The 23596-nt window shown below is 35.7% G+C and overlaps 2 protein-coding genes and 1 non-coding gene across 4 annotated transcripts; 2 read left to right on the forward strand and 1 right to left on the reverse strand.

The window, feature by feature from the left end:
- Positions 1-16976: 16976 nt before the first annotated feature.
- SFGH (S-formylglutathione hydrolase) lies at positions 16977-19304 on the forward strand. Of its 2 annotated transcripts, XM_078970593.1 has the most exons (8): positions 16977-17229; positions 17654-17771; positions 17872-17919; positions 18054-18250; positions 18318-18416; positions 18496-18561; positions 18659-18837; positions 19158-19304. In XM_078970593.1, exons 1-8 carry the CDS (start codon positions 17080-17082, stop codon positions 19183-19185), a joined length of 885 nt encoding a protein of 294 aa, XP_078826719.1. In that variant the 5' UTR covers positions 16977-17079; the 3' UTR covers positions 19186-19304. The 2 variants fall into 2 exon arrangements, with proteins under 2 accessions (XP_078826719.1, XP_078826720.1); XM_078970594.1 differs by lacking the exon at positions 19158-19304 and having other exon boundaries at positions 18659-18974.
- A 541-nt stretch (positions 19305-19845) lies between these two features.
- TRNAE-CUC (transfer RNA glutamic acid (anticodon CUC)) lies at positions 19846-19918 on the forward strand. Its single transcript has one exon. It is a non-coding gene; the product is annotated as a tRNA-Glu (tRNA).
- A 380-nt stretch (positions 19919-20298) lies between these two features.
- Positions 20299-22823, reverse strand: LOC145012698 (uncharacterized). Its single transcript, XM_078971493.1, has 7 exons — positions 22548-22823; positions 22037-22241; positions 21760-21961; positions 21486-21679; positions 21264-21417; positions 21002-21166; positions 20299-20917 (listed from the first exon to the last, which is right to left on the reverse strand). Exons 1-7 carry the CDS (start codon positions 22726-22728, stop codon positions 20459-20461), a joined length of 1560 nt encoding a protein of 519 aa, XP_078827619.1. The 5' UTR covers positions 22729-22823; the 3' UTR covers positions 20299-20458.
- Between the last annotated feature and the right edge of the window lie 773 nt (positions 22824-23596).

The following is a 23596-nucleotide window of genomic DNA, read 5'->3' on the forward strand; positions in this document are numbered from 1 at the left end:
AAGAAAGAAGGATGTTGTTGGACAGCTTGACCCCTCGTCAGTGTTTTGGCCATATATCATGAACTGTAACTCCGATTAACGAGATTCAAAATGTTCTGAAAACTAGACACAATTTTAGACGACTTTCATGTTTTGAGAAAATGCTGATTCCAAATGGAATCGACGAGTAGGACATCAACTCGACGAGTTGGTCAGAAGTTTCGCGATTCTGGACGTGCTGACTTGCCGTACACGGGTTTTAAGTGACGGACTCGCCGAGTAGGTCACTGGACTCGCCGAGTAGCCCCTGTTTTGTGAAAATCTATATAAAGGGACTTTCAGATCGATACCCTAGCATATAGATGAACCCTTGGAGGCCAATTGTCGACTAAAGGTGCTGCTGGAGCGTGCGAAGCAAGGGAATCAACCCTACATTCAATTTTAAGGAGAATCAAGTCAAAATCAAGTTTACTCTTACCTAATCTCTTGTTTGAACTATGTTTTTACCAATTGATTTCGTTTTTGAGCTTGTTTCTGCTGTAATTATGAGCTAAAAACTCATAACTTCTGTTTAGGTAGATGAATTTGTGAACATGGATTGATTATTTGATTAGGATTAATTTTAATTGGTGATTACGTTTTATTAAGCTTGTTAAATAACCTTATGTGTTAACAATAACTATTATTCTATTAATAAATCAGTAATTAAGTTGTATGAACATCTCTTAGTTGCTAATTTCATATGATTTACGTGACCACATAGTTGTATGTCTAGGAATAACGAATGTGAAACTAGAATTAACTTGAAGATAGGTAAGTTAATGTGTGAGCTTATGTGATACACCATCAACAAGAGGTTAATTGAATCACCAATTTGATTAGCTAATTACAAGTCTTTCTAAACCTGAATCAACAAACTAGGAAATTCATTAATTTAGACAACTAGCCATTGCTTGAATTAATCTGTTTTCTAAGGATTAGCTATAAAGAATGTGAATCTAATCACTTTAGTCGGTAACCAATGAAGAATTAATCTGATATATTTACCATAAAATCATCCATGGGAACAAATGATTCGAACCTAAACAGAAGGCCTTTTTAATCATTGAATTTATTTGATCTTTGTTTTCTTAGCTATTAGTTGCTTAGTTTGCGTGTTAGTAAAGTATTTAAGTTTCTAGTCTTGCAAAACTAGAGAAAACTCTTTTTTTACTTGTTTTATTTAGATAATATTAATATTTATTTTAATTGTTTACCGTTCCCTATGTTCGATACCCTACTTGCTTGAACTATATTACTAATCGATAGGTACACTACCTTTAGTGTGTGTTATTTTGTGTCTAAATTAGTAGGATTAAAACTAGTTTGTTTCACACATCAACCATGTAGAGGTTTGGGCCCAATTTGGAAAATTGGGCCATATGTTAGGCTTTGGTTCATTGTTTGACTTTTGGACCTTTGGATTGGGCCTTGGGCTTGAATCAAGCTAAGTTGGGGGTAAAGTAGTCTTTTACCCCAAGAATGGACTTATGGTTATGTGTAGGAACCCAATTATTAATTGGGTGTTATTTTGATGTTGACAGTTCATGAATCTGTCATCCAGCGGCTAGAGTTTTTCCGAGGGACTTCAGCAGTGTGGGGTGAGTCTCCTCACTGTTTGTATGGTCAAAGACACCAATGCCGACCCATGTGGTTTATGTATAGTAGGAAAGCCTGGGGGTTAGCCCTAGGCATTATGTATGAAAGACTAGGAGGCGGCTCCTGGCATAGTATATGTTATTATGTATGATAGGAAGACTTGGGGGTTAGCCCTAGGCATTATAGAATGACCAGGAGGTGGCTCCTGGCACACAGTATGCTAATTGGCTAAGTATAGTAGTATGTATGATATTTGTCTTTGTAATGCTTGCATGGAAGACCAGGAGGTGACTTTTGGCACTTGTCTATAAGACCCAGGGGGTGGCCCCCGACTTTACAAGAAAGACCACATGGCGACCTTTGGCATAATGGCAAGACTATGTATTGGCACATAGCATCCTATTTGATTATGATATATGAATTGTATGTATGGCTCATGGTTATGTATGTCAGTATGTGATTTATGTGCTTATATGCTAGACAGTATCCGATTGAAAGAGACCGAAGGGGTAGGCCAACACCCAGATATGCTATGCAGTATGTTGATATGTATGGTATGTGGTATATGGGGCAACTCACTAAGCTTCATGCTTACGGTTTTCAATTTTTGTTTCAAGTACTTCGTCTTGAAAAAGAAAGGAGCCAACATGATCATAGCGTATCACACTATGTTTTCCGCACATGAGATCTTTGGGATTATACTCTGATGATGTTTCACTATGACATGTTTTGATTATTGACATATTGATTTTGATATGGGATGACACTATGGATGTTTTTATACTATCGGTCTTCTTATATTAACTTAATTAAAATAAAATTTTTGGCCTTGAATTTCGGGATGTTACATTCTTTCAATGAAAATTTTTATCAAGATTTTTGGGTTGTTATAGTAAAATGGGTATTATTCTTTTTGGGTCAAGTTTGTTACTTAATAAATTAAGACCCGTATTAATTTAGTGAGAAATGACTTAGCAGACTTGTAGAGTATGTTCCCACCTTCATGAGAATATAAAGATCATAGAAAACGGGTTTAAGAGTTAGAAGTTATGAAGGTTAGAAGATATGAGAAAATATCTCCAAAGTTGGAGTTGAATCCACAATGCACTTTGCCGATCTCTAGGTACCGCGATGCGGTAAATAGATTGCCACGAAGCTGTGATGGATGATGATGATTTAGACGAGACTCTTTAATTGTAAGTGGTAGGCAACCTACTTTGCACCACAACATGGTGAATAGGCACCACGTCATGATGGCAAAAGTAGAATGTTGTTGTGGAAAGTCATTGCGCCTTAGTTAGAGGATGATCGTAAGTTCATTAGACGCACCATGATACTCTGAGAGACCCACCACATAGCAGTTTCGCAAATAGATTAAAGGTTGTTAAGCATTCATTATCATCATAATGCACCCCCAAACCCTCCATACCCAAGCTATGGCGATTTTGAGATTTGGAGAAGGATCAAGAAGTGACCAAGGGTGCTTGTGGCTTGGATTAGACACTGAAACCTCATAAGGTAATCATCTTCTTTATCTTTGAGCTTTTAGGTATTTAACGGTGATTATTCAATTTGACTTAGATGTGAAAAATTACTTTAAGGAAGCTTGTTATTGATGTCATTAAGAGTGTTTAGGAGCTTTGAACAAGCTCTCTATGTGATTCCTAAAGTGAAATCTATAAATGAGAAGTTATGGTTTGAAACCCTAACTAATGGTAATGTTAAATCGATGCATTAGAGATTAGGCTGTAATGAATTAGGTTGTATGGGATGCATAGTTCATTGTTTGGGTTAAATTTAGAAGTAGAAAATGAAATGTTAGAATTATGATCAATTAAGTGATCATTTTGACATTATGAAGTAGATAAGCTCTTAATTGGATTAGACAAATATTAAGAAACTTGTATATGTATATGAATAAGCCTAATATCAAAGAATATAGATCAAGATGTTATTCGGGTTTTCAGGTTACAATCAATTTGTATATGCGGAATTTCACTTATCTCTTAAGGGTACAAGCAACCTAAATTGGATATATGTCGTTTCTCAATTAATAACAACATACTTATGAAACAAAAACTAAAAACCATATGAAATCAAATTTCATGAATAGAAACACATAACTTTTGTTTGATTCGAAACGAGCTAACCAAAAGCTTTGTAGTATCATTGAAAAACTAGCTCCAAAAGTATGGCAACCTCTAATGCGTCAAACCTAAAACTCAGAAAACCATAGTATTGAAGGAATGAGAGGGGAGAGAGAGAAAGAGAGAGAGAGAATTTTCAAAATTCACTTGTGTGTTAGGAGTGGCCAAAAATCACAAGGGGTTATTTGTTGGGTTTATGAGCATTCTAACACTCCTAAGTTTACATGCAACCCTAAATACCTTGGATCTATGTTTTCTCTATTATACATGCAAATATGAACATCCAAGGTATTATCCTAATCTAGCATACAAAACAATGAATATAACAAGATAGAATACATACCTCTTTGATGTAGAATGTCCTCATGAAGCATGAGTGCCTAGTGCCCCAAGTGTGACACCTCAAATGGTTCACACAACACCAAATACACTTGGAATAACTTGAGAGAAACTTGAGCACTTCTAAAATCGGCTAGCCCTTCTCTTTCTAACTTAGTGGCCGATTTTGTTAGAGAATATGATCTTATATAGTTGTTACAATTAGGGTAAACCCTAATTGTCATGGCTTTCCATTTCCTTGGATCCATGGGTTCAAATACACAATGGAGCATCCATGGAGCATCATATGGGTTTTAGCCCAACTTGATAATCCATGAAGCATTAGCCCACTATACAAGTATGGATTATTTACACAATCAACCCTTATATTTAATTAGTCTTTTTTTGATCACTTAATTAATTCTAGATTAATTCTTGATCAATACTAATTAAATAATCCTATTAATATATTAGAACTTATAATATATTAATCAACCTTAAGTGTTATTTCTCTCATTAAAGTCTATCCAAGTGCATGATGCCATGCAACCCAAATGGACCATGTCGGGTCGGGTCAAGTCTTACCAATTATAGTTATGGACTTAGACATTAATCCAACAGTCTCCCACTTGGATAAGTCTAAAACTATTATTGCGAATGACCTCAAGAACCGACCGACAATCGTAGCTCATAAAGGCTTCTGTCAAACTCTGACCTTGCCGATGATCTCTGACCTTTGTCAATGACTTGTCCATTAGATAAGTGATCATACATTCCTCCATTCTAGATATCATATGGATTGGGACATGGATTGTCAATCATTCTCTATGTCCATCTTTTGTTTCCCGATTTCCGATTTATGACGACTGACTGATTGAACAAATCAAATCAGTCCTGGCTTGGCCAAGCACTCACATGTATCATCATTAAATCATCGAGGGGCCCACAGATATCGCTTTTATCCCGAAGGTAAAAGGAATGGATAAACTTCGACCCATATGGCTTGTTCTACTACTTGTTGAATCATACACACAGGCACGTTTTATAACATCGAGTTACCAATGTGGTTTCATGCAATCAATGTATAACCAACTCATAGTAACAACTCATATCTCTAGGTTTGAAGAATATAATATATTATCGTCTCATGATCACTCGTGATAAAATCCATGAAGTGATTCAAATGAGCGCGGGTTGAATCCAATACTCAGAACTTATGAGCACTCATGAGTGTTGTAGCACAACTTTGTCCACCAACTTGGACCTCTACAAGCCAACCCATGACAATCTTGATTCATATCTACTTCCAACATATGACCGACTGTAGATGGTTTGAATAACTTAATCAATCAGGAAGAACGACCTAGTTATTCTGGAAGTCAAAACATGCAAAATGAAACACAAGAATAATTGAATCTAATATGGTATCAAACCTATGAATATAAATAAAACACCTTTTATTTATCACCATATGATTACTCATTATTCATTGTTTCGGTTTTATCAACTTTATACTTGAATTAAAAACACTAGTTGTCCCATGCTCCAAGCATGTACACTATGTTTTTCTAAACAATATCTTTGCCATACACCAAGTATGCACTCTATGTTTGTCTATGATCCTTACTTTTGTGAAAGAAACCAATTGACCAAACTTTCAATGATTCTAATTTCACACTCCCAAATCGAAAATTGTTAGATTTTAAACTTAAATGCACTACCCTCTTGCAATGAATGTGTACAAAGTCACAAAGACTTGTCAACAACCATTACAGGGTATTCCAATGAAGACCTGCTCCATGGACACAAAGCCTTATGTTCAAAGTATGCATTGCTTTGAACATGCTTCTTGCACTAAGTTCTTTCTAATCTTACACAGATTGCTTCTATCTATAGAGACAACTCTATATTCACATTTTGACTACTACTTCTGAACAAGAGTTGCCTCTTTTCAGACTATGTCAATATGGCCCTTCCAAAATTCACACTATACTTCCAACTGTCCTTGAGCAACCAATCTTTGGTAAACCTTAGATTATCCTCGACAACTTCTTAATCACTTTAGTCATATCCAATTCTAGACATGGTTCTAGACCAGTCTTTTGCCATAATAATTTTTGATTGCCATATTCTCAAAATTTTACTATGAAAAGGGATGTCGTAATCATAATCGAATTTTGAGAACGTAATATATAGAATTTTCTTAAGTTGAACCAATCCAACATATATTATTGACTAAAGGTGATTAAAATCTCAATATAAGCTCTTTAGAATGATTATAAACTCAATCTAAGCTCTTCATAATTGAAATGAAGTATAATTTCCTCTCCCTTAATTATAGTAAAACAACCTTTTCAACCCCTGCAACCTCATGAATTGAAACTTTTGTTTTCTATAATTAACATTGCTAACTTGCAATTCTTATCATAATTATCATGCTCCCACTAACATGATGATTATTAGCATAACACTTATTCTCCCACTAACTTTGACATGTACTCAGAAATCACATGTGTGTCTAAACAATTTCAGAACTATGAAAAGGAATGTCGTAATCATAGTCTCAATTGGTTAGACCTTTGCTATTTCTCATAAGTCCATGTTAGTGTACACTACTAACGACTTTGAGAATGCAAAGATTACTATCTACTTAAAAATCTACTTAGTGAAAGTGTTTCCTCACCATCATTTTCATGAATCAGAGAGAAACATTATGACACTTAGATTTTTATGGTGTATGAGTTCCTGCCCATATGAATTTGTCACAACCTTAGTCACAAGACACGGATAATAACAAATCCAAACATATATGGACTGAACTTATGCAATTTTAACTTCTTGTCACCTGGCAGTACATGGCTTGCCATTGCTTCCAAGTTGTTATGAAACCAATTGAGAACTCTAAGAACTTATATGCAAAGCCAACTTTAACTGGAATGGGCACATAATATGTCAACACGATAGGTTATAAACCTCAAGTCGTGTGCTAGTGAAGAACCTCAGGTTTTATTCTTGATTAGTTCTTGAGACTTTCAAGACCTTTAAGACTCACACTGTCCCTCTTGACATATAAGACTCTCTTGTCAAATATTCAAGGGATAGTGCGGATTCTTTATCAAGACAAACACTTCACACAATTGGCCTAAGTTGGTCTTTATTTTATCCAAAACATCACAACTTACCAAATTCAAATGTACAAGAGTAGGACACTTCTACTCTTTACATTTGACACGTGTTTTTAAACCTTTCTTTAAGATATGTCACTCAAGTTACAGTCTTGGAGTATGACTCTAAGACTTGTTTTGAAACGAAGTATGACTCATCTTCTTGATTTGACCACTTCAATAATTCATAGCTCCTCTTCTTAGCTATTAGAATGCACTTAGAGGATGAATTGCGATAAGGTCTCTTAATCATTAAGATGATCATATAACATGATACTAAATTACTCTCCCATCTTTTCAGATTTGAGAAACTTTTATCCTTCTGCCTAATTTGATTCTTCTCATTCGTTCTGCCATACATCGAAAGTTTTCCAATGTATCAGAATTACACTTAAGCCTATAAGTATAACCATATTTACTAAACTTTAGTAAATCATGACGAATAGTCTTAATGATTATTTGTGGTGGGCTTGATCAGTGCACAAGACTGTGTACTCGATCCCTTAGTCCTTTACTTAACTCACACATTCATGTGAACAAGTAATTAGTCTTAATTTTCCAATGCTTGAAAGTTCTCATTCATCATATTATACAACTTGCATGATTCCAAGTTTCGGTCCAATTGAAACTTGGGTGATGAGAAACTTTCTTTATTTGGTAAATTTAGACAGTACCACAAATGAAAGAATCAAAACCATTTTCCTATATTACTAGCAATGAAATCATATAAACAACAATTTTTTTTCTTCACAAATGCCATTGTAAGGATTCTTAAAATAAATAAAATAAAAAATTTCCTTTTATTTTAAAAACTTTGCGGAAAAACTTATCCTTACAATTCATATGAAAACCTTGTTGTTATATATTCCTAAGCAATGTGTCATAACTCCTAAGTAACAGTTTCAAAATTCTGATGCGATCGAAGTCCATCTTCGCAATCTGAAGCAGCATATACTTCCTTTAAGCTTTCTCTTTTTTTCTTTGATTCTTATAACATCACCATGTGACTTAGTCACATTATGCAATAAGAATATCCAAATAGGAGCTTAACAGAGTTAGACAATGGACTTTACCTGAAGTAGAGTCAAACTTATTGACTTTAACATTCTTAGGTAAGTTTGACAGCTTCGTAACCAAGGCCCCTTCCTTTGGCAATAGAAACATATGGACCCTTAGGTAATAGTACATGGGACTATCTCAAACTTAGCCTTTCTTTTTACCATTTTGTCAACCAAGTTGACTATGGCCAATCCCTTTCCATTGGGAAGAGAATGCTTTTTCTGGATTTCCAGTGTCACTGTTGTTCCTTTCCATAAAGTTTTGGGAAGTTGATTTTTTAATCAAATTTGCTTTACTAGCCTTCCAAATCATTGCTGATTCAGTAGTACCAATCAAATAGATAAGATTATTAAGGGCCGTATCATGGTCTGTTGCATAGGAGTCCCAAAGGAACTCACTATGTGACTTAGAAAGTGATTGAACATCCAACTTTCTCAAGACTTTGACACCCAACTCTCCTGGCTTGTCAATATGTGACTTCATATCCAAGATGTGATAACACCTAGACCTTGCCTTGCCAATAGGGTTTGAGTGACCTTGATCTTGTGGGTTAGGGAGAATAATTGGAGGAGGTGGAGGAAGTGAAGTTCCAAGAGATTTAGGAAGATCATAGATGTCTGAACTTAGACATATTTTGGGAGATATTCAAGTTTAGTTGATTTAAGTCCTTAATATAACACCCAATATTAAATATTAAGACTAGGACCCAACAACCTATTTATAACTGGAAGAGGGATGCCGTAATCCAAGTTATAAAATAGTTGAAGGTAGGTAAATGACGATTTACCAATTTCCACCATGAAAAACGAAATATAATTAAGTTTTAATTGGATTTGAAACTCCTAGATCTTTTGAGATTCATTGAACTTCTCAATGGCATGTTTCAATCTTAAATGTGCCCTTCAGATTTTGTGACTGGGATACCGAGGATCACAAAACAAGGTGTGAAGTAACCATGCAAATTACTTGGTACTCTTAAATGTTTATCACCCAACCGATGTGTCGGTAAACCACACACGCTCCACCGGCCTATGATTAAACTTTAAGAAACCCTTTGCCTACCTTGTTAAATCAAGCTAGTGTGTCGGTAAACCACACACGCTCCACCAATCGACTTAAGCAAAGTTCCAAGTGTAATTTCATGGGTTAGCACCTTATTCACACTTTCCCAAGTAACTAAGATTGGGAATTATAAGTGTTTAATTACTTAGTATTTATCATTAATACTTTTAATGAAGGAAGAACTTATAGTCTTTGTCCTACCCGTTCGGCTAACGACCCTCCACTAGTCAAGGAAGCGGTGGGTGAGAGTGGACACCTATTAAACTGCCATTTTATAGGCAGTAACCTTATACCCCCTTATAGACCAACTTCGTGAATGAGGCCTACTAACGGTAAGACTGACTTTTACTCTTATACATATATATAAATATTATTAACTTATAATATTATAGAGTATAAGGGTTGAATTTTAACTTTTAAAACTCTAAGGGCTAACTTAGAATTAAAGTATTCATAAGTGAAACTGTAACATCCCAAATTTCAAGGCCAAAAATTTCATTTCTAATTACGTCATTTTAAAACCAACAACGTAATAAAACATCTGTAATATTATGTCATGTCAAAACCAAAGTAGAAGTAATCAAACATGTTATCATAAAACAATATCAGAGTGTAATCCCAAAGATCTCTTGTGCGGAAAACCATAGTGTGATGCGCTGCGATCAAGCCGGCTCCTTTCCTTTAAACACGAAGTACCTGAAACTAAAACGGAAAACCGTAAGCACGAAGCTTAGTGAGTTCCCCCATCATACCACATACCATACAATCATATAATTAACAGCTAGGAGATACGGGCCTCGCCCATGCTCATGGAGGTACGGGCCTCACCCACACTCCGCTAGCTAGGAGATACGGGCCTTGCCCACACTCCACTATCTCTGAGATACGGGCCTCGCCCACACTCAGCCACTAAACCATAGCATACAAGTATATACAATCATATACTAAATAGCTAGGAGATATGGGCCTCACCCACACTCATGGAGGTACGGGCCTCGCCCACACTCCACTATCTCTGAGATACGGGCCTTGCCCACACTCAGCTACTATCACAAATATCATAACACAAACATACTATCAGACATATCTGGGGTGTCCGAACTACCCTTCGGTCCTAACAACCGAACTCTACTACTATCACATACAACATATCATGCCAGCATATAACATATCGGGTAGTAGCAAACCTACATGATATCACAAAGACAATCATCTAACATACAACTCCTACTGGTGGGCCGACATTGTGGCCGTAGACCCACCGATACTGGAAGGTAACTCACCTCATACTGCTGAAGTCCCGCAGACTCAACCCCAGCTGCTGGATGACAGATTCCCGAACTGTCAACACCAAAATAACACCCAATTAATAATTGGGTCCCAAGACATAACCATAAATACATACTTGGATAATTACTACATTACCCTAAGATTGGCTTTATTCAAGTCCAAGGCCCAAACCATAGGCCCAAAGTGAACTAGGAATCAAAGCCCAGCATATGGCCTAATTTTCCAAATTGGGCCCAACCCCTTACATGGGACTTACCCTAGGCCCATTAAATTATTTTAATTATTCTTGGATGGCCCATTAATAATCCAATCATTAAGGCCCAATAGAAAGGCCCAATAATAAACCCAAGTGAAGTTAGGGTTTCACATAAAATGCCGATTAGGGTTAAGTTTCCTACTTAACCCATTAAGGAATTATTCCTCTAAGGACTTAATCCATTAAGTCCATCATTCTTTTAAATAAGTCATATGGCGAGATTGGGCTTAATCACACAATTCCATTCCAATGGCCTAAAAGTGGGTCCCGATAAGTCCAAGGCCCACATATCCAAAATTAGGGTCTTCTAACCCATTCGCGTGCCAATTAGTTCATTGGCTAAGTTTTCACGTAATTCAGTCTATATATATGCAAATTATCATTTCTTTAAATTACAAGCGGATTTCACGGCCATAAGTTATCACCCCTTTAGATAAATTATCGTCTAAAATAAGCTTAATTCATAAAATCAATTACATGCCACCAGCCCATTAGCTAACTTGATCACCAATCCATTAAAGGCCCAGCAAGGTTCAAATAGCGTACCTAGCTTCCAGGCGGTGCACAAGAGAAGTTCCTCAATTGGTTGAATCTTCGTTCATTAGATCCGCAACCTCCACAACCAAGTTAAGAATTGCACGGACCCACACCCTGACCGTTTTTGATTCCTCAACTTCTTTCTGGCTATCGAAGAATCGAAGACTAGCACCTTGCCTCTCCCCTACTGTGTTGCTGGAGGTCCCAAGCCAATCGCCGGAGAGTCATTAGGCCAAGAAAACGGGATTAAACCCATCAATTAATCTCTCCCTAATCGAATTCACCAATGGGAGATAAGAAATCAAAGGATGAATTGAGTCTTACCGACCTTCACTGCTTTGGAGGACACACGGGATTTGTCGGAGGTCTACACAATGCTGGAGAATAACGCAAACAACAACCCCACCAGGTCACGGTATTGAGCAGATTTTGAGCTGAAGGAATGATCCCATTCTCGCTAAATAATCACCCACCTCTCTCTCTCTCTCTCAACTAATGCTCCAGTGAGAGTTTTGACCGGCGAAGAAGCCCAAGGATGGCAGCTCCTTCCTCACAGTTCTTTTTATTTCACCTCATTCCTTTACAACTTTGATGTCTCTCACCCTCTCTCGCCGCCAGTGAACACACATATTCTTCATTCTATCTAAGGGTTTGTTCCTTATATAACTCGATGATGCAGGTGAAGCAACAGGAGCAGGAGACAACTCCCTTCCTCACGCTCTGTCGCTTACAGGGGGACCATATGCTTAATTTTTGCAGATAGGCATAAATAGTCCTTGATGTTTGGTCACCTTACACATATAACCCCTTTACCCAAAAATTCCATTCAAGCTAAGTTTCTAAAATGTATTAAAGGACCCTCTTATTTCATAATTCTTTCAAATTATCTCCAAATTTACCAAATATCCCCTCCTCTACGAAATATTTCCAATATAAGTTGAAAACAAAAACTACAAAACAAGCCCAATTGATTATCCCTTAGCCATATGTTCAAATATTCTTCCCACTACGAACCCTGGGAGCACTCTTTAGACCTCCAAACAAATTATAATGCCAATTACACACTTTTTACTAAACTCTTATTTAAATATATACATATATCGGAATAAAATAATGCTTAACACCCATCTTCAGATTTTTGGGTTTGCCTTGGAAATGGAGTGTTACAGAAACTTTTCAAATTCCAAAACTTGAGGGCAAGTTTTGAAACTATTCAAAACTAATTAATTCCATAAAGTAGTTTTAATTAAAAGACTCTTCAGGTTCCATAACTTGAGGACAAGTTATGGAAGACTTTAAATTAATTAATGAAAAAAATAACTTTTTTTTTATTGTAACTTATGGAACTAATTAAGGTTACATTTTATTTATTTATTATTTAATGAAGGGACTCTTGAACCTCCATAACTTGAGGAAAGTTATGGAGTCATAAAACCATTTAACTAGAACTAGACTCTTCATTTTGTAACCTTTGCCAACTATTATGAGTTTTATGATTCTTAAATGTGAATTTTCATATAACTTGAGGACAAGTTACATAAACACACTTTGGAATAATCTCTTAGATTAAAATGGATCAAACACACATAATCAATCAACATTTTCTATTAATCTAAGCAACTCATATGAACAAGATAATTGAAATCAACCTTTTTTATGAAATTAGAGTAACACTTTAAACTAATACAAAACATGAAACTTTTGACAATTATCTTTGAAATTGGATTAGCATGAACATTACCACATCAAAAACAAGTTTATAGTCCAAAAACAACTTAGGGTAATGTTCCTAGTCTAATTCTAGCAAAAAAAAGTCGAATATATGCTGTCAGGGGGTCCAACTTGTTGAGTGCACAAACCAACTCGGCGAGTTGGATGCATTTTGCCTTGGACTCGACGAGTCCCTTCATGGACTCAGCGAGTCTGCTGTGCAAACAGCAACACAACTCGATTTTTTAGCCAATTTTGCAAGTATAACAAGAAAACAAGCCTAGGTTCTGATACCACTGTTGGGTTTTTGAGCATTCTAACACTCCTAAGTGTACATGCAACCCTAAATACCTTGGATCTATGTTTTCTCTATTATACATCCAAATATGAACATCCAAGGTATTATCCTAATCTAGCATACAAAACAATGAATATAACAAGATAGAATACATACCTCTTTGATGTAGAATATCCTCATGAAGCTTGAGTGCCTAGTGCCCCAAGTGTGACACCTCAAATGGTTCACACAACACCAAATACACTTGGAATAACTTGAGAGAAACTTGAGCACTTCTAAAATCGGCTAGCCCTTCTCTTTCTAACTTAGTGGCCGATTTTGTTAGAGAATATGATCTTATATAGTTGTTACAATTAGGGTAAACCCTAATTGTCATGGCTTTCCATTTCCTTGGATCCATGGGTTCAAATACACAATGGAGCATCCATGGAGCATCATATGGGTTTTAGCCCAACTTGATAATCCATGGAGCATTAGCCCACTATACAAGTATGGATGATTTACACAATCAACCCATATATTTAATTAGTCTTCTTTTGATCACTTGATTAATTCTAGATTAATTCTTGATCAATACTAATTAAATAATCCTATTAATATATTAGAACTTATAATATATTAATCAACCTTAAGTGTTATTTCTCTCATTATAATCTATCCAAGTGCATGATGCCATGCAACCCAAATGGACCATGTTGGGTCGGGTCAAGTCTTACCAATTATAGTTATGGACTTAGACAGTAATCCAACATTATCCCCTTTATATAGCTTCATGATTATCCCAAAAATCCTACATTTGAACTTAAAATAATTATATTTCAAATCAGTAATGATCTAGTTCCCTTTTACTAGTTGGATGTTTCCAGAAGCTCTATCAAGAGCCTCCAAAACCGTCTAAGGCTAGGAGGATTCTAGATCATCTATTTTGTTCAATTATTGAATAATTGTTGCTCAGTTGTAACACCTAGATTTCAGCTTGTTGGGGCCATTTTGGTGCATTTTTGGAGCTCTTGGAGTAGAAGGAAGAACATTGAAGTGGTGGTGTTGCACTCAAGGCTTTGGATCCAGCATATAGTACCCCTTGTCCTTTCAGAAGTTTATAGGGGTGCTAAGTCATAAAGTTGGGTTCTTGGTCACTAGTTTTCCCCCATGCAAGTGTTAGATGGTCTTAATGGGATAATAGGCTAGGGTTATTGGGTTTTAAGGACTTAATAGCCATTTTAGGCGATAAAGTTGGAAAATTTATGGCTTAGGACATCTTATGTGACCTGGATCTGAAGTTTGCATGTGAATGCTTAAGGAATTAAGCACTTGGTTAAGAAGTTGGCAAGCAGCCTCGTACATAGGGTGTACCGAAGGGTACACTGAGCGCACGAGGTCAGCTCCCCGTCCTTCGGTCAACTGTGAGGCATGCCCTGTATACACGAGGAGTATGCCCCGCAAACTGACTGTGTCAACCCGGTTAACTTTGACCTGGTTTTGTCTAGGGTTTGACCTAGGGGCATTTTAGGTATTTTGAATGGTAGTCTGAGTTTTGGTGGTTTTTAATTGTAAATGTAATTGGTAGTGTGAGTTTTGGAGCAACGTGTCGGTTCAGCTTTCTGTCTGCCTGTAAGGTGAGTTTTCTCACTACATCGATGGGTCGAAGATACCAAGGCCAACCCAGTATTTATGATATAGGTTGTTAGCTATATTTGAGATGTGTGTATGAAAGACCAGGATTTGACCCCTGACAATTGTATGAAAGACCATGATTTGTCCCCGTGGCAACTATATGAAAGATTAGGATCTGACCCGTGACAATTATATAAAAGACTTAAGACCAGGATCTGGCCCGTGGCAATTGTTTGTAAGACTGAGATTTGGCCCTCGACAAGAAATTGCTAGTAAGACCATGGTTCGACCCATAAGACTATCTTATTTATGATTGGTATGTGGTTCTCTAGGGAAATTGACTAAACTTTTTCTTACAATTTGTATTTATGTTTTCAGGTACTTCCAGTACTAAGGGGAAGGGCCCGACGTGATGGCACAACATTCTCCACTTACCATTTTCCGCACTTATTGATATTATTACTTATGTAATGGATTTTGGAACAATATAATGACTATATTTCTTATTTAAAAATAAAAATTTTTATCTTGGTTTTGGGCTATTACATCAGCCATTGCACATTTATTTAATTCTATTTAATCCAAAATTAATTATTATTAACTCTTAATTAATTATTACTATATCTAATTGATATATTAATCATGTAATATATTAATAAATCATTGATCTGAACTTCCGGTGATGGTTTCCTCTTCGTCTTTTTCATAGATCTAAAACTACTACCATTGCTTTTTCATTTTCGTCTTTCCAGATTTGAGGCGATTTACGCTTTGAAAACTCTAGGTCCCAAATGACTTTTCCTATTCTCACTTCCTTCTTTGAAGCCGTCGAACGACCACCAGAATAGATCCGGAAATATCCATCGTCCTTCATCTCCACCAGAAAAAATGGAAAATAACTCTTGCATTATATGACATCACCGAAGAAGGACACTCGTGCAGAGAAGGACAAAATTGAGCCATAATTACTTGAGCCACAATTCGTCGAGGACGATGCAATGGGGTACCCATATTTGTAAACACGTGCAAATCACTTGGAAACCACCATCACAGTCTGCTAGAAATCGAACTGGAGAATGACGACTTGAGAAAGAGGGTGATGGCTCCAATGTCAAACATATATGGAAAATTTGCAGCGAGGGTTTTCAGATCGAAGGTGTTCCGACGAAGAGGTCCACGTTGTCTTTCAAATATTCCAACGGCGACGATGACGATTTTTGGTGAAAATGGTGATGGTTTCTGGTGGTGACGGTGGTTTCCAACAGTAGGGGTGGTTTTTGGCGAAGTATTAGAGAGAGATATCTTGGTGGGGTGGGGTTTATTATGGGTAAATTTATTTTTATTTTTATTTTCTTGTTTTTTTTATTAAATCTAAAAATCAGAAAAATAAATAAGAAAATGAAGAAAATCATATTAACGGGACAAATCTATCATTTTAAAAAGAAATTAGAATACATTAAACAAAAAAATCATAACAAAATGAAAGTTTTGAAGTCCTATATTAATCCAAACCATTTTGGACAAAAAGGGGGTGTTTGGGATATATTTTTGAGAGGGAAAAGAACTTTTGGGAAAAGATAACATGCAAAAGATGTTTAGAAAAAGCTTCTTGAAAGCTCCTTTTAGATTTTTTAAAAAGTGAAAACTAACTTTTTGAAAAAATTAGGAAAACGTGACTTTTTGGAACTTTTTCCAAAAGTTCTTTTGCAAGATATCCCAAACACTTTGGCATCCACATTATTATTATTATTATTATTATTATTATTATTATTATTATTATTATTTATTTATTTATTTTATTTTTTTCAGATAATAGAATCACCTAAACTTGCAAAATTATTGAGAAGAGACGCCCACCTTATCAATCTAAACAGGTGTAAGTATGCTTATGTGGTTTATAGCGAGCTCGACTCCCCACATATAAAATCCCTTTTTCTCACTAGCATTTAGCACTCATCTCATCATCTCTCACCAACAAATCCAAAACGCACAACCAAAGCAACAACGATGGCGAGCAGCAAACCAACGGAAATCGGCAGCTCCAAAATGTTTGAAGGTTTCAACAAACGATACAAGCATCAATCCCCGACCCTCGGTTGCTCTATGAACTTCCACATCTATTTCCCTCCCTCAACTTCTCCTGACCAAAGATTCCCTGTAAATCTACTTCACCGTATAAGTCAATAACTCGTTGATCCTTATTTTGATTACATGCTTACATTTTAAAAATGTTTTAGATTTTATGACACTTGTTATTAGATCGTTGTTTTACCGTTTTGATTTAGGGTTTTCGATCGGGGGTTTGTGCAGTTTAGTTATTTTGATCATAGTTGCTTTAGATGTTTGGGAAAACAAAAAGTATAATCACTAGGGCTAAACATAGAGGGATGAAAAGGGGATCTATGTTAATATACAAATCCATGCAAGAAATCATATATATCTGCCTTTAACCACACATACATACAGCCAGAAAGAAGAAAAAAGAATACATATTGTTATCTTTTAATAAATTTCAACACAGATTTCATTCCTTGTTTGGTAAAAGGGTTCTAACAGACTTCAATATTTGGTTATGGTTTAGGTACTATACTGGCTCTCTGGTCTTACTTGCAATGATGAAAACTTCATTATAAAGTCAGGTGCTCAGCGAGTTGCATCAACTGAAGGCATTGCTTTGATTGTTCCAGATACATCTCCAAGTAATTCACCCATTTTTTTTTTTCATTTGAAACCTTTTTTCATATATCTGGTTTTTACTTAAGATCATGGAAATTACTAGCTCTTTTTGTTCTGATATAGGAGGCCTAAATGTGGAGGGGGAAGCAGACAGTTATGATTTTGGCGTTGGTATGTTACAAGATATCAAAAACTTTATATTAATATTATTAGTTATTAGTTAATGTCTTTGTCTCTCTTCTTTGTCCAAATAATATATAACTACAAACAAGAAGTTTGACTTAAAATGTTTACATTTATTTCAGGTGCTGGATTTTATCTCAATGCTACTGTAGAGAAATGGAAGAACTGGCAAATGTATGACTACATAGTCAAGGAACTTCCACAACTTCTAAGTGATAACTTCCCTCAGCTTGATACATCAAGGGCATCCATAAGTGGTCACTCTATGGGTGGACATGGAGCACTTACAATCTATTTAAAAAACCTAGACAAATACAAGGTATGTTTGATGTTTCATATCCACTTCATTGTGATCTTTTTCTTCATCTTAATTCTTCTTTTTGCAGTCAGTGTCAGCATTTGCACCTATTGTGAATCCCATTAATTGTCCATGGGGTCAAAAGGCATTCACAAACTATTTGGGTGATGATAAGACTGCTTGGGAGGTATATATATAAATTCTTGCATTTAGCAACAAGAAACATGTGTTCATAGTCATTGAAATAACTCATAAAATATATGCAGGAATACGATGCAACTTGCCTGATTAAAAAGTTCAATGATGTTGCAGCTACAATCATGATTGACCAGGTAGAAATTTGGAAATTGAAATTGATCTTTTTCAATTATATTTAATTTGTTAACATCCCCCTTGGTCTTATAAATTTGTTTATTATTGTTTGTGTAGGGAGATGATGACAAGTTTTTGCATGAGAATCAGTTGTTGCCAAACAAGTTTGATGAGGCATGTAGGAATGTGAAAGCTCCACTTTTGTTGCGTATGCAGCCTGGTTATGATCACTCCTATTATTTCGTTGCATCTTTCATTGATGATCACATTCGTCATCATGCTCAAGCTCTTAATCTGTAAGCTTTTAAAGCATATGTTGTTGATGGTTTTATGGACATGATGATAACTTCAAACTTTAGAGAAACTTGTTGTGTGTGGGTGTTTCATCTTGTTGTTTTTTTATGAATCGGATGAAGACACTGTGTTTTTTTTTTTTTTTTTTTTTGACTGAAAGAATTATGCATTGGAGAAGAGTGAACCTGGACCATGTTTATGTAATGGTTGCAGAGTTGTGAACTATATTCTGATGTTATATGATATGATCCACTTTTTAAATATGATGAGATGTAATGTTTCTTAGAGATGGTAGTTTTTTTTTTATTTATTATATTGGTAGGTCAAGGGTGGGGAACAGCAGAATTTGATTGATTGGCACTACTTATCATCGTGGATGCTGCTTGGATTGCCTTTAAATTAAAGTGTGTAACTTTTTAAACAATGTGACAGATAAGTTTCTTTTGAATATCAAGTTTTTCTAAATCTAGATTTAATAGAAAGCAAAAATAATACAAAAGAAAGACAAGGGTTGATAGAAAGATAAGTTTCTTTTGAATATCAGAAAAGAAATGGACAGAATAGTGTCAATACGACTGATTTTGATTCTTATTAGAAAATATATATATTCCTGTTTGATCCTAATACAACTCGAATCAGTCCAATCAATAAAGATTTTATGTAACAAACGTATGATATTTTTGTCAACAAAATATACTAGACAAATATGAAGATCACATGTAATTTTGTTAAATAATTGTTGATTTCTCTGTTGTTGGGATAAAAGGATAACATGTATTTGTAATAATGTAAAAATATAGAACGTCTAAAAATAATCACAATTTTATTGTCACGTAAAACATTCGTAGTGGTAGTAGCATCATAAGATGTATAGAAAAAAAAAAGAAGGATAGACATGCAGTCATGTGCCAACGTAAAATTTATTTCGAGACACAGGGGCGATAACTAGATACATGGTTCATACATCATAATTTAATAGATATTTATAACTGCTAATAGCAAAACACAAATCCGTTGTAGTCTAGTTGGTTAGGATACTCGGCTCTCACCCGAGAGACCCGGGTTCAAGTCCCGGCAACGGAATTATTTTTGAGCTCTGCTAATGCTACTTTATATTTTTAAAATTTACCATTTTTTGTTCATGTACGATAATATGACTTTATGTACATTTATATTAGACTGATATTCATACCTTTACCAAATTAAAGAGAATAAAATGTTGGCTTTTTATATAATTTGTATAATTACCACATTGATTAAGTAATCTCTTCTATACGTCAAATAATTCTTTGATTTGCCCTCATGACCGTCTTTCCATTACCCTTCTATTTAATTATGATTTTGTTATCCCATTTGTAGAGGTGATTGAACTCTTTATCTCTTATGCATTAATAAATTATAATTTTATATTAGAAATTCAAAACTGATGTGTATTGGTATATACTATATCGAATACAAGTAAATGACGTGTAGTTTTTTTCGTTAGATGCTGAATTTCTTTTTGTTGAGTGATACAAACAATAAAAAAGAAAAAGCAAAAGTCCAAACAAGAACATTCACCTACCAAATACACAATTGACAATGCCATAATCTAACTTTATTCTAAGCAAAAACGAAATCCCCTCAGCTTGAAAAAGCATGCCCATCCTGCAACGGTTGAACAGGTACAGCATAAGGAGAATCCCAGTCAGCATCAAATATCTTCTGAAGCTGCCCCACAATTCCCGGATTATACGTCCCAAAACTTACCCCAACTGTCGCATAAAAATAATCCCACATCAAGTTACTTGTCCCTATATGTGCACGCGTGTCACTAACCGCATATTTACCATGGTTAACCCTACCAAACCCAGGATACTTATTTCCTGTACTTGTCCCATTAATAACAGCAGCCCCAGTTGAATTATAACCAGGGACCATATAGTATTTTATCTCGATTTTCCCAGCACATTTGTTGTCTGGTGAAGAAGAGCATAAATTATTTGAATAAAGAAGAGACTTCAAATATTGATCTGTGTTTGCTATAAAATGCGACCAGTATGCTACTAGTATCTTCACTTTTGCATGCTTTGAGAAGATGACCTGTGTTTGTCAACATAGTTAATAGGGGATGCCTTAATAAGAAAATAACTGAAAATACAATGTTGTAATACAAAGAAATGGAACCTCTGATATTGCTGTGGATAATGATGACCAGTAAACTGTTTGTTTTGAGTATTCAGATTGACCAAGCCAATCCATGGTACTGATTCGCACAGTTTCACCATCTTTTACTGACTTAATTGTTTCAATCCATGCCTGTTCATCTGCCTGGTACTTCCCAAATGAGAGCTGCAGTTCAAAAATCAGGTCATTCATATGAACGAATAAATAAAAGCATCAAAGAAACTACAAATATGGAATCATGAGATTCCAAAAGATTTTGAACCTCTGGTGGAGCAAAAGAGAGATAGCTTGATTGAGGTTTTGAATTTGAATAATTGCATCCAGGGGTTTGAATTGATGTTTTGAAAGTTGAAGGGTCTGTTAGTAGTGGATAGCCAGATGTGTGTGGAACTTCAACATAAGGAGGAAGAGGAGATCTGCAGAGATGTTGTTGATTTACTTGTAATGAAAATTTTGTAAAAAGATAAACAAATTATTGACATACCTGCATCTTTGTTTAGATGGTATGAAATGTGACCAACAAGGTACTGTTCTACTGATCTGCCATTGTTGATCCCATATCTTTCGTGTGTAATCAGAAGAATTCAAAGATCCGAGTTTCCATAAGTTATTATAGAAGATTTCAACCTTTTTGGCTATATCTGGACAGTTAACAAGATAGATTCCAACTTCCTTCACCTATAGAAATCAAACATAAATACAACCCAATAACTTATTTTAAAAATATCACAACAAATTCGTGGCTTATTAGAAGTTACCTGAGTGAGAGATTTCCAGTCATTGTTAGCAGATCCAATATAAACATCTCGAGAATCTGATATCCAAACTTTAGCATGGAGCACACCTGATTCAAACCAATCCTTAATCAATAAGGTTACATTCTTTACATTTGGCCTCCCTAAAGCAAGCGCTGAGGGTTCTTGAGTGTAATCAGGATATACTCCTGAATGCTGCAAAAGCCTGTAAAAAAGTAGAAGAAATTATAGACATAACCGATTTAATGTTGAATTAAGGAATAAAATCTCTAGCGTATACCGAACATTGACATCACGATCAGCAGCGTCTTCAATGGATTTATATACACTTGAGCCATCACCAGAACCAAAATTCTTCATGCTTTCTGCTGAGTATCCATAATCTCCAGAACGAGGATCATCAGGTTGTGCGATTAGTTGCCAGTACTGTGCCATTATGTCCAATTTGTCGGAAGAGTTTCCAGCTAACCATCTAAACACGTCGGCTGATCATATGCATTAAATCATAAATGTGCTAAGTTAAACAAATTGAATTTACTGGTGAGAGGATAAATGACGAATATGAGGAAACATAACGGATTCTCAGTGGTAAAGCGATGCGATAGTTACAGATTTCGAATGACAATTATTACGAACAATCTGACGATTACATACCAGTAGAACAATCCGTATTTCAAATTTGATACCAGAAATGCTAATTTTCCGATTTCAAAATCAGAAGTGAAATCGAATTGATACGTGCGTAATCAACGAATATACCTGATGAAAACAAGGCATGCTAGACGACTTACCGGTGGAGAGAACGCCGGGAACGAGAGAGAGCTGAGGCATGTCCGTGGGAATGGATTGGACAAGCCAAGCTTTGCACTGATCATGATGGAACTCTGGCTTTACTGCTAGCAACACAAACCGATTGCTACTACTCAACAACAAGAACAACAATGAAATCAAGATCAGAAATGCTTGTTTCATCGTGGCTTGGATAGGGTTCCTGGTTTACTCAAGCACATAATAAAGTCATAAATGGAATATCATCTTGTTGACTTTTCACACCAACGTTCAACCCGGAACGAATCTCGTTTCGTTTTGAAAACGAACTTTAATAAATTAACAAACTATTAAAAATAACTGGAAAACTGTAATTCAATAATTTTTACAAAACTACTCTTGTTGAAGAAGAAAATCTTTTAAAAACCGGTTTGAACCGGCCGGTCGAACCGCAGGACCGGTCCAAATGGTGGGCAACCTGATCGGTCGAACCGCAGGGCCGGTCCAGATGGTAGGCAACCTGGGCGACCGCTCAGGGACCATGACTCCTAGTGGCCCAAAATTTATAGGCTATATAATGTATATATATAAAAAAAATTATTACCAAAATGATTTTTAGGACCTAAAGTTGGTTCAAATGCAAACTAACTTAAAAGATAAACAATTTGGTTTGCTTCGTATTGTTAATTGAATGTGTTTATAGTCAATAATAAATGACATTTTTTGAATCTTTATTATATTTATCTTTAAGGTTTTTTTTTTTTTTTTTTTTTTTTTTTTTTTTTTTTTTTTTTTCGCCCCGGGCCTCATATACATTTGGATCGGCCCTGTCGAACCGGGGGAGGAAGCGGTTCAATTATCACTTGTTTTACATTGATTTCTAAACCGGATTGAACCGGCCGGTTTTTAGAAAAAAACCGGTTAAACCAGTTGAACCGGTTCAATAATTCTGGACCATCGGTGACTGCTTCTGGAAATCATGGGGATCGTGGACCTTATCATGGTGAAACAATGGTGGGTCTCGAGGTGGTCATGCCAACACCTCTGATGCTTCAATCCCGTTGAATAATTT

Source organism: Lactuca saligna, chromosome 8, assembly GCF_052625555.1.
Source record: "Lactuca saligna cultivar CGN05327 chromosome 8, ASM5262555v1, whole genome shotgun sequence".
Taxonomy (NCBI): Eukaryota; Viridiplantae; Streptophyta; class Magnoliopsida; order Asterales; family Asteraceae; genus Lactuca; species Lactuca saligna.

Excerpts from the sequence above, each read along its gene's own strand:
- SFGH (XM_078970593.1), top strand. The coding sequence starts at position 17,080 with ATGGCGAGCAGCAAACCAACGGAAATCGGCAGCTCCAAAATGTTTGAA. Across the intron at positions 18,417-18,495 it reads ATGATAAGACTGCTTGGGAG|GAATACGATGCAACTTGCCT; the intron begins GTATATATATAA and ends AAATATATGCAG. Across the intron at positions 18,838-19,157 it reads CATGCTCAAGCTCTTAATCT|GTCAAGGGTGGGGAACAGCA; the intron begins GTAAGCTTTTAA and ends TTATATTGGTAG.
- LOC145012698 (XM_078971493.1), bottom strand. The coding sequence starts at position 22,728 with ATGAAACAAGCATTTCTGATCTTGATTTCATTGTTGTTCTTGTTGTTG. Across the intron at positions 21,680-21,759 it reads ACTGGAAATCTCTCACTCAG|GTGAAGGAAGTTGGAATCTA; the intron begins GTAACTTCTAAT and ends TGATTTCTATAG. Across the intron at positions 20,918-21,001 it reads TATCCACAGCAATATCAGAG|GTCATCTTCTCAAAGCATGC; the intron begins GTTCCATTTCTT and ends TGACAAACACAG.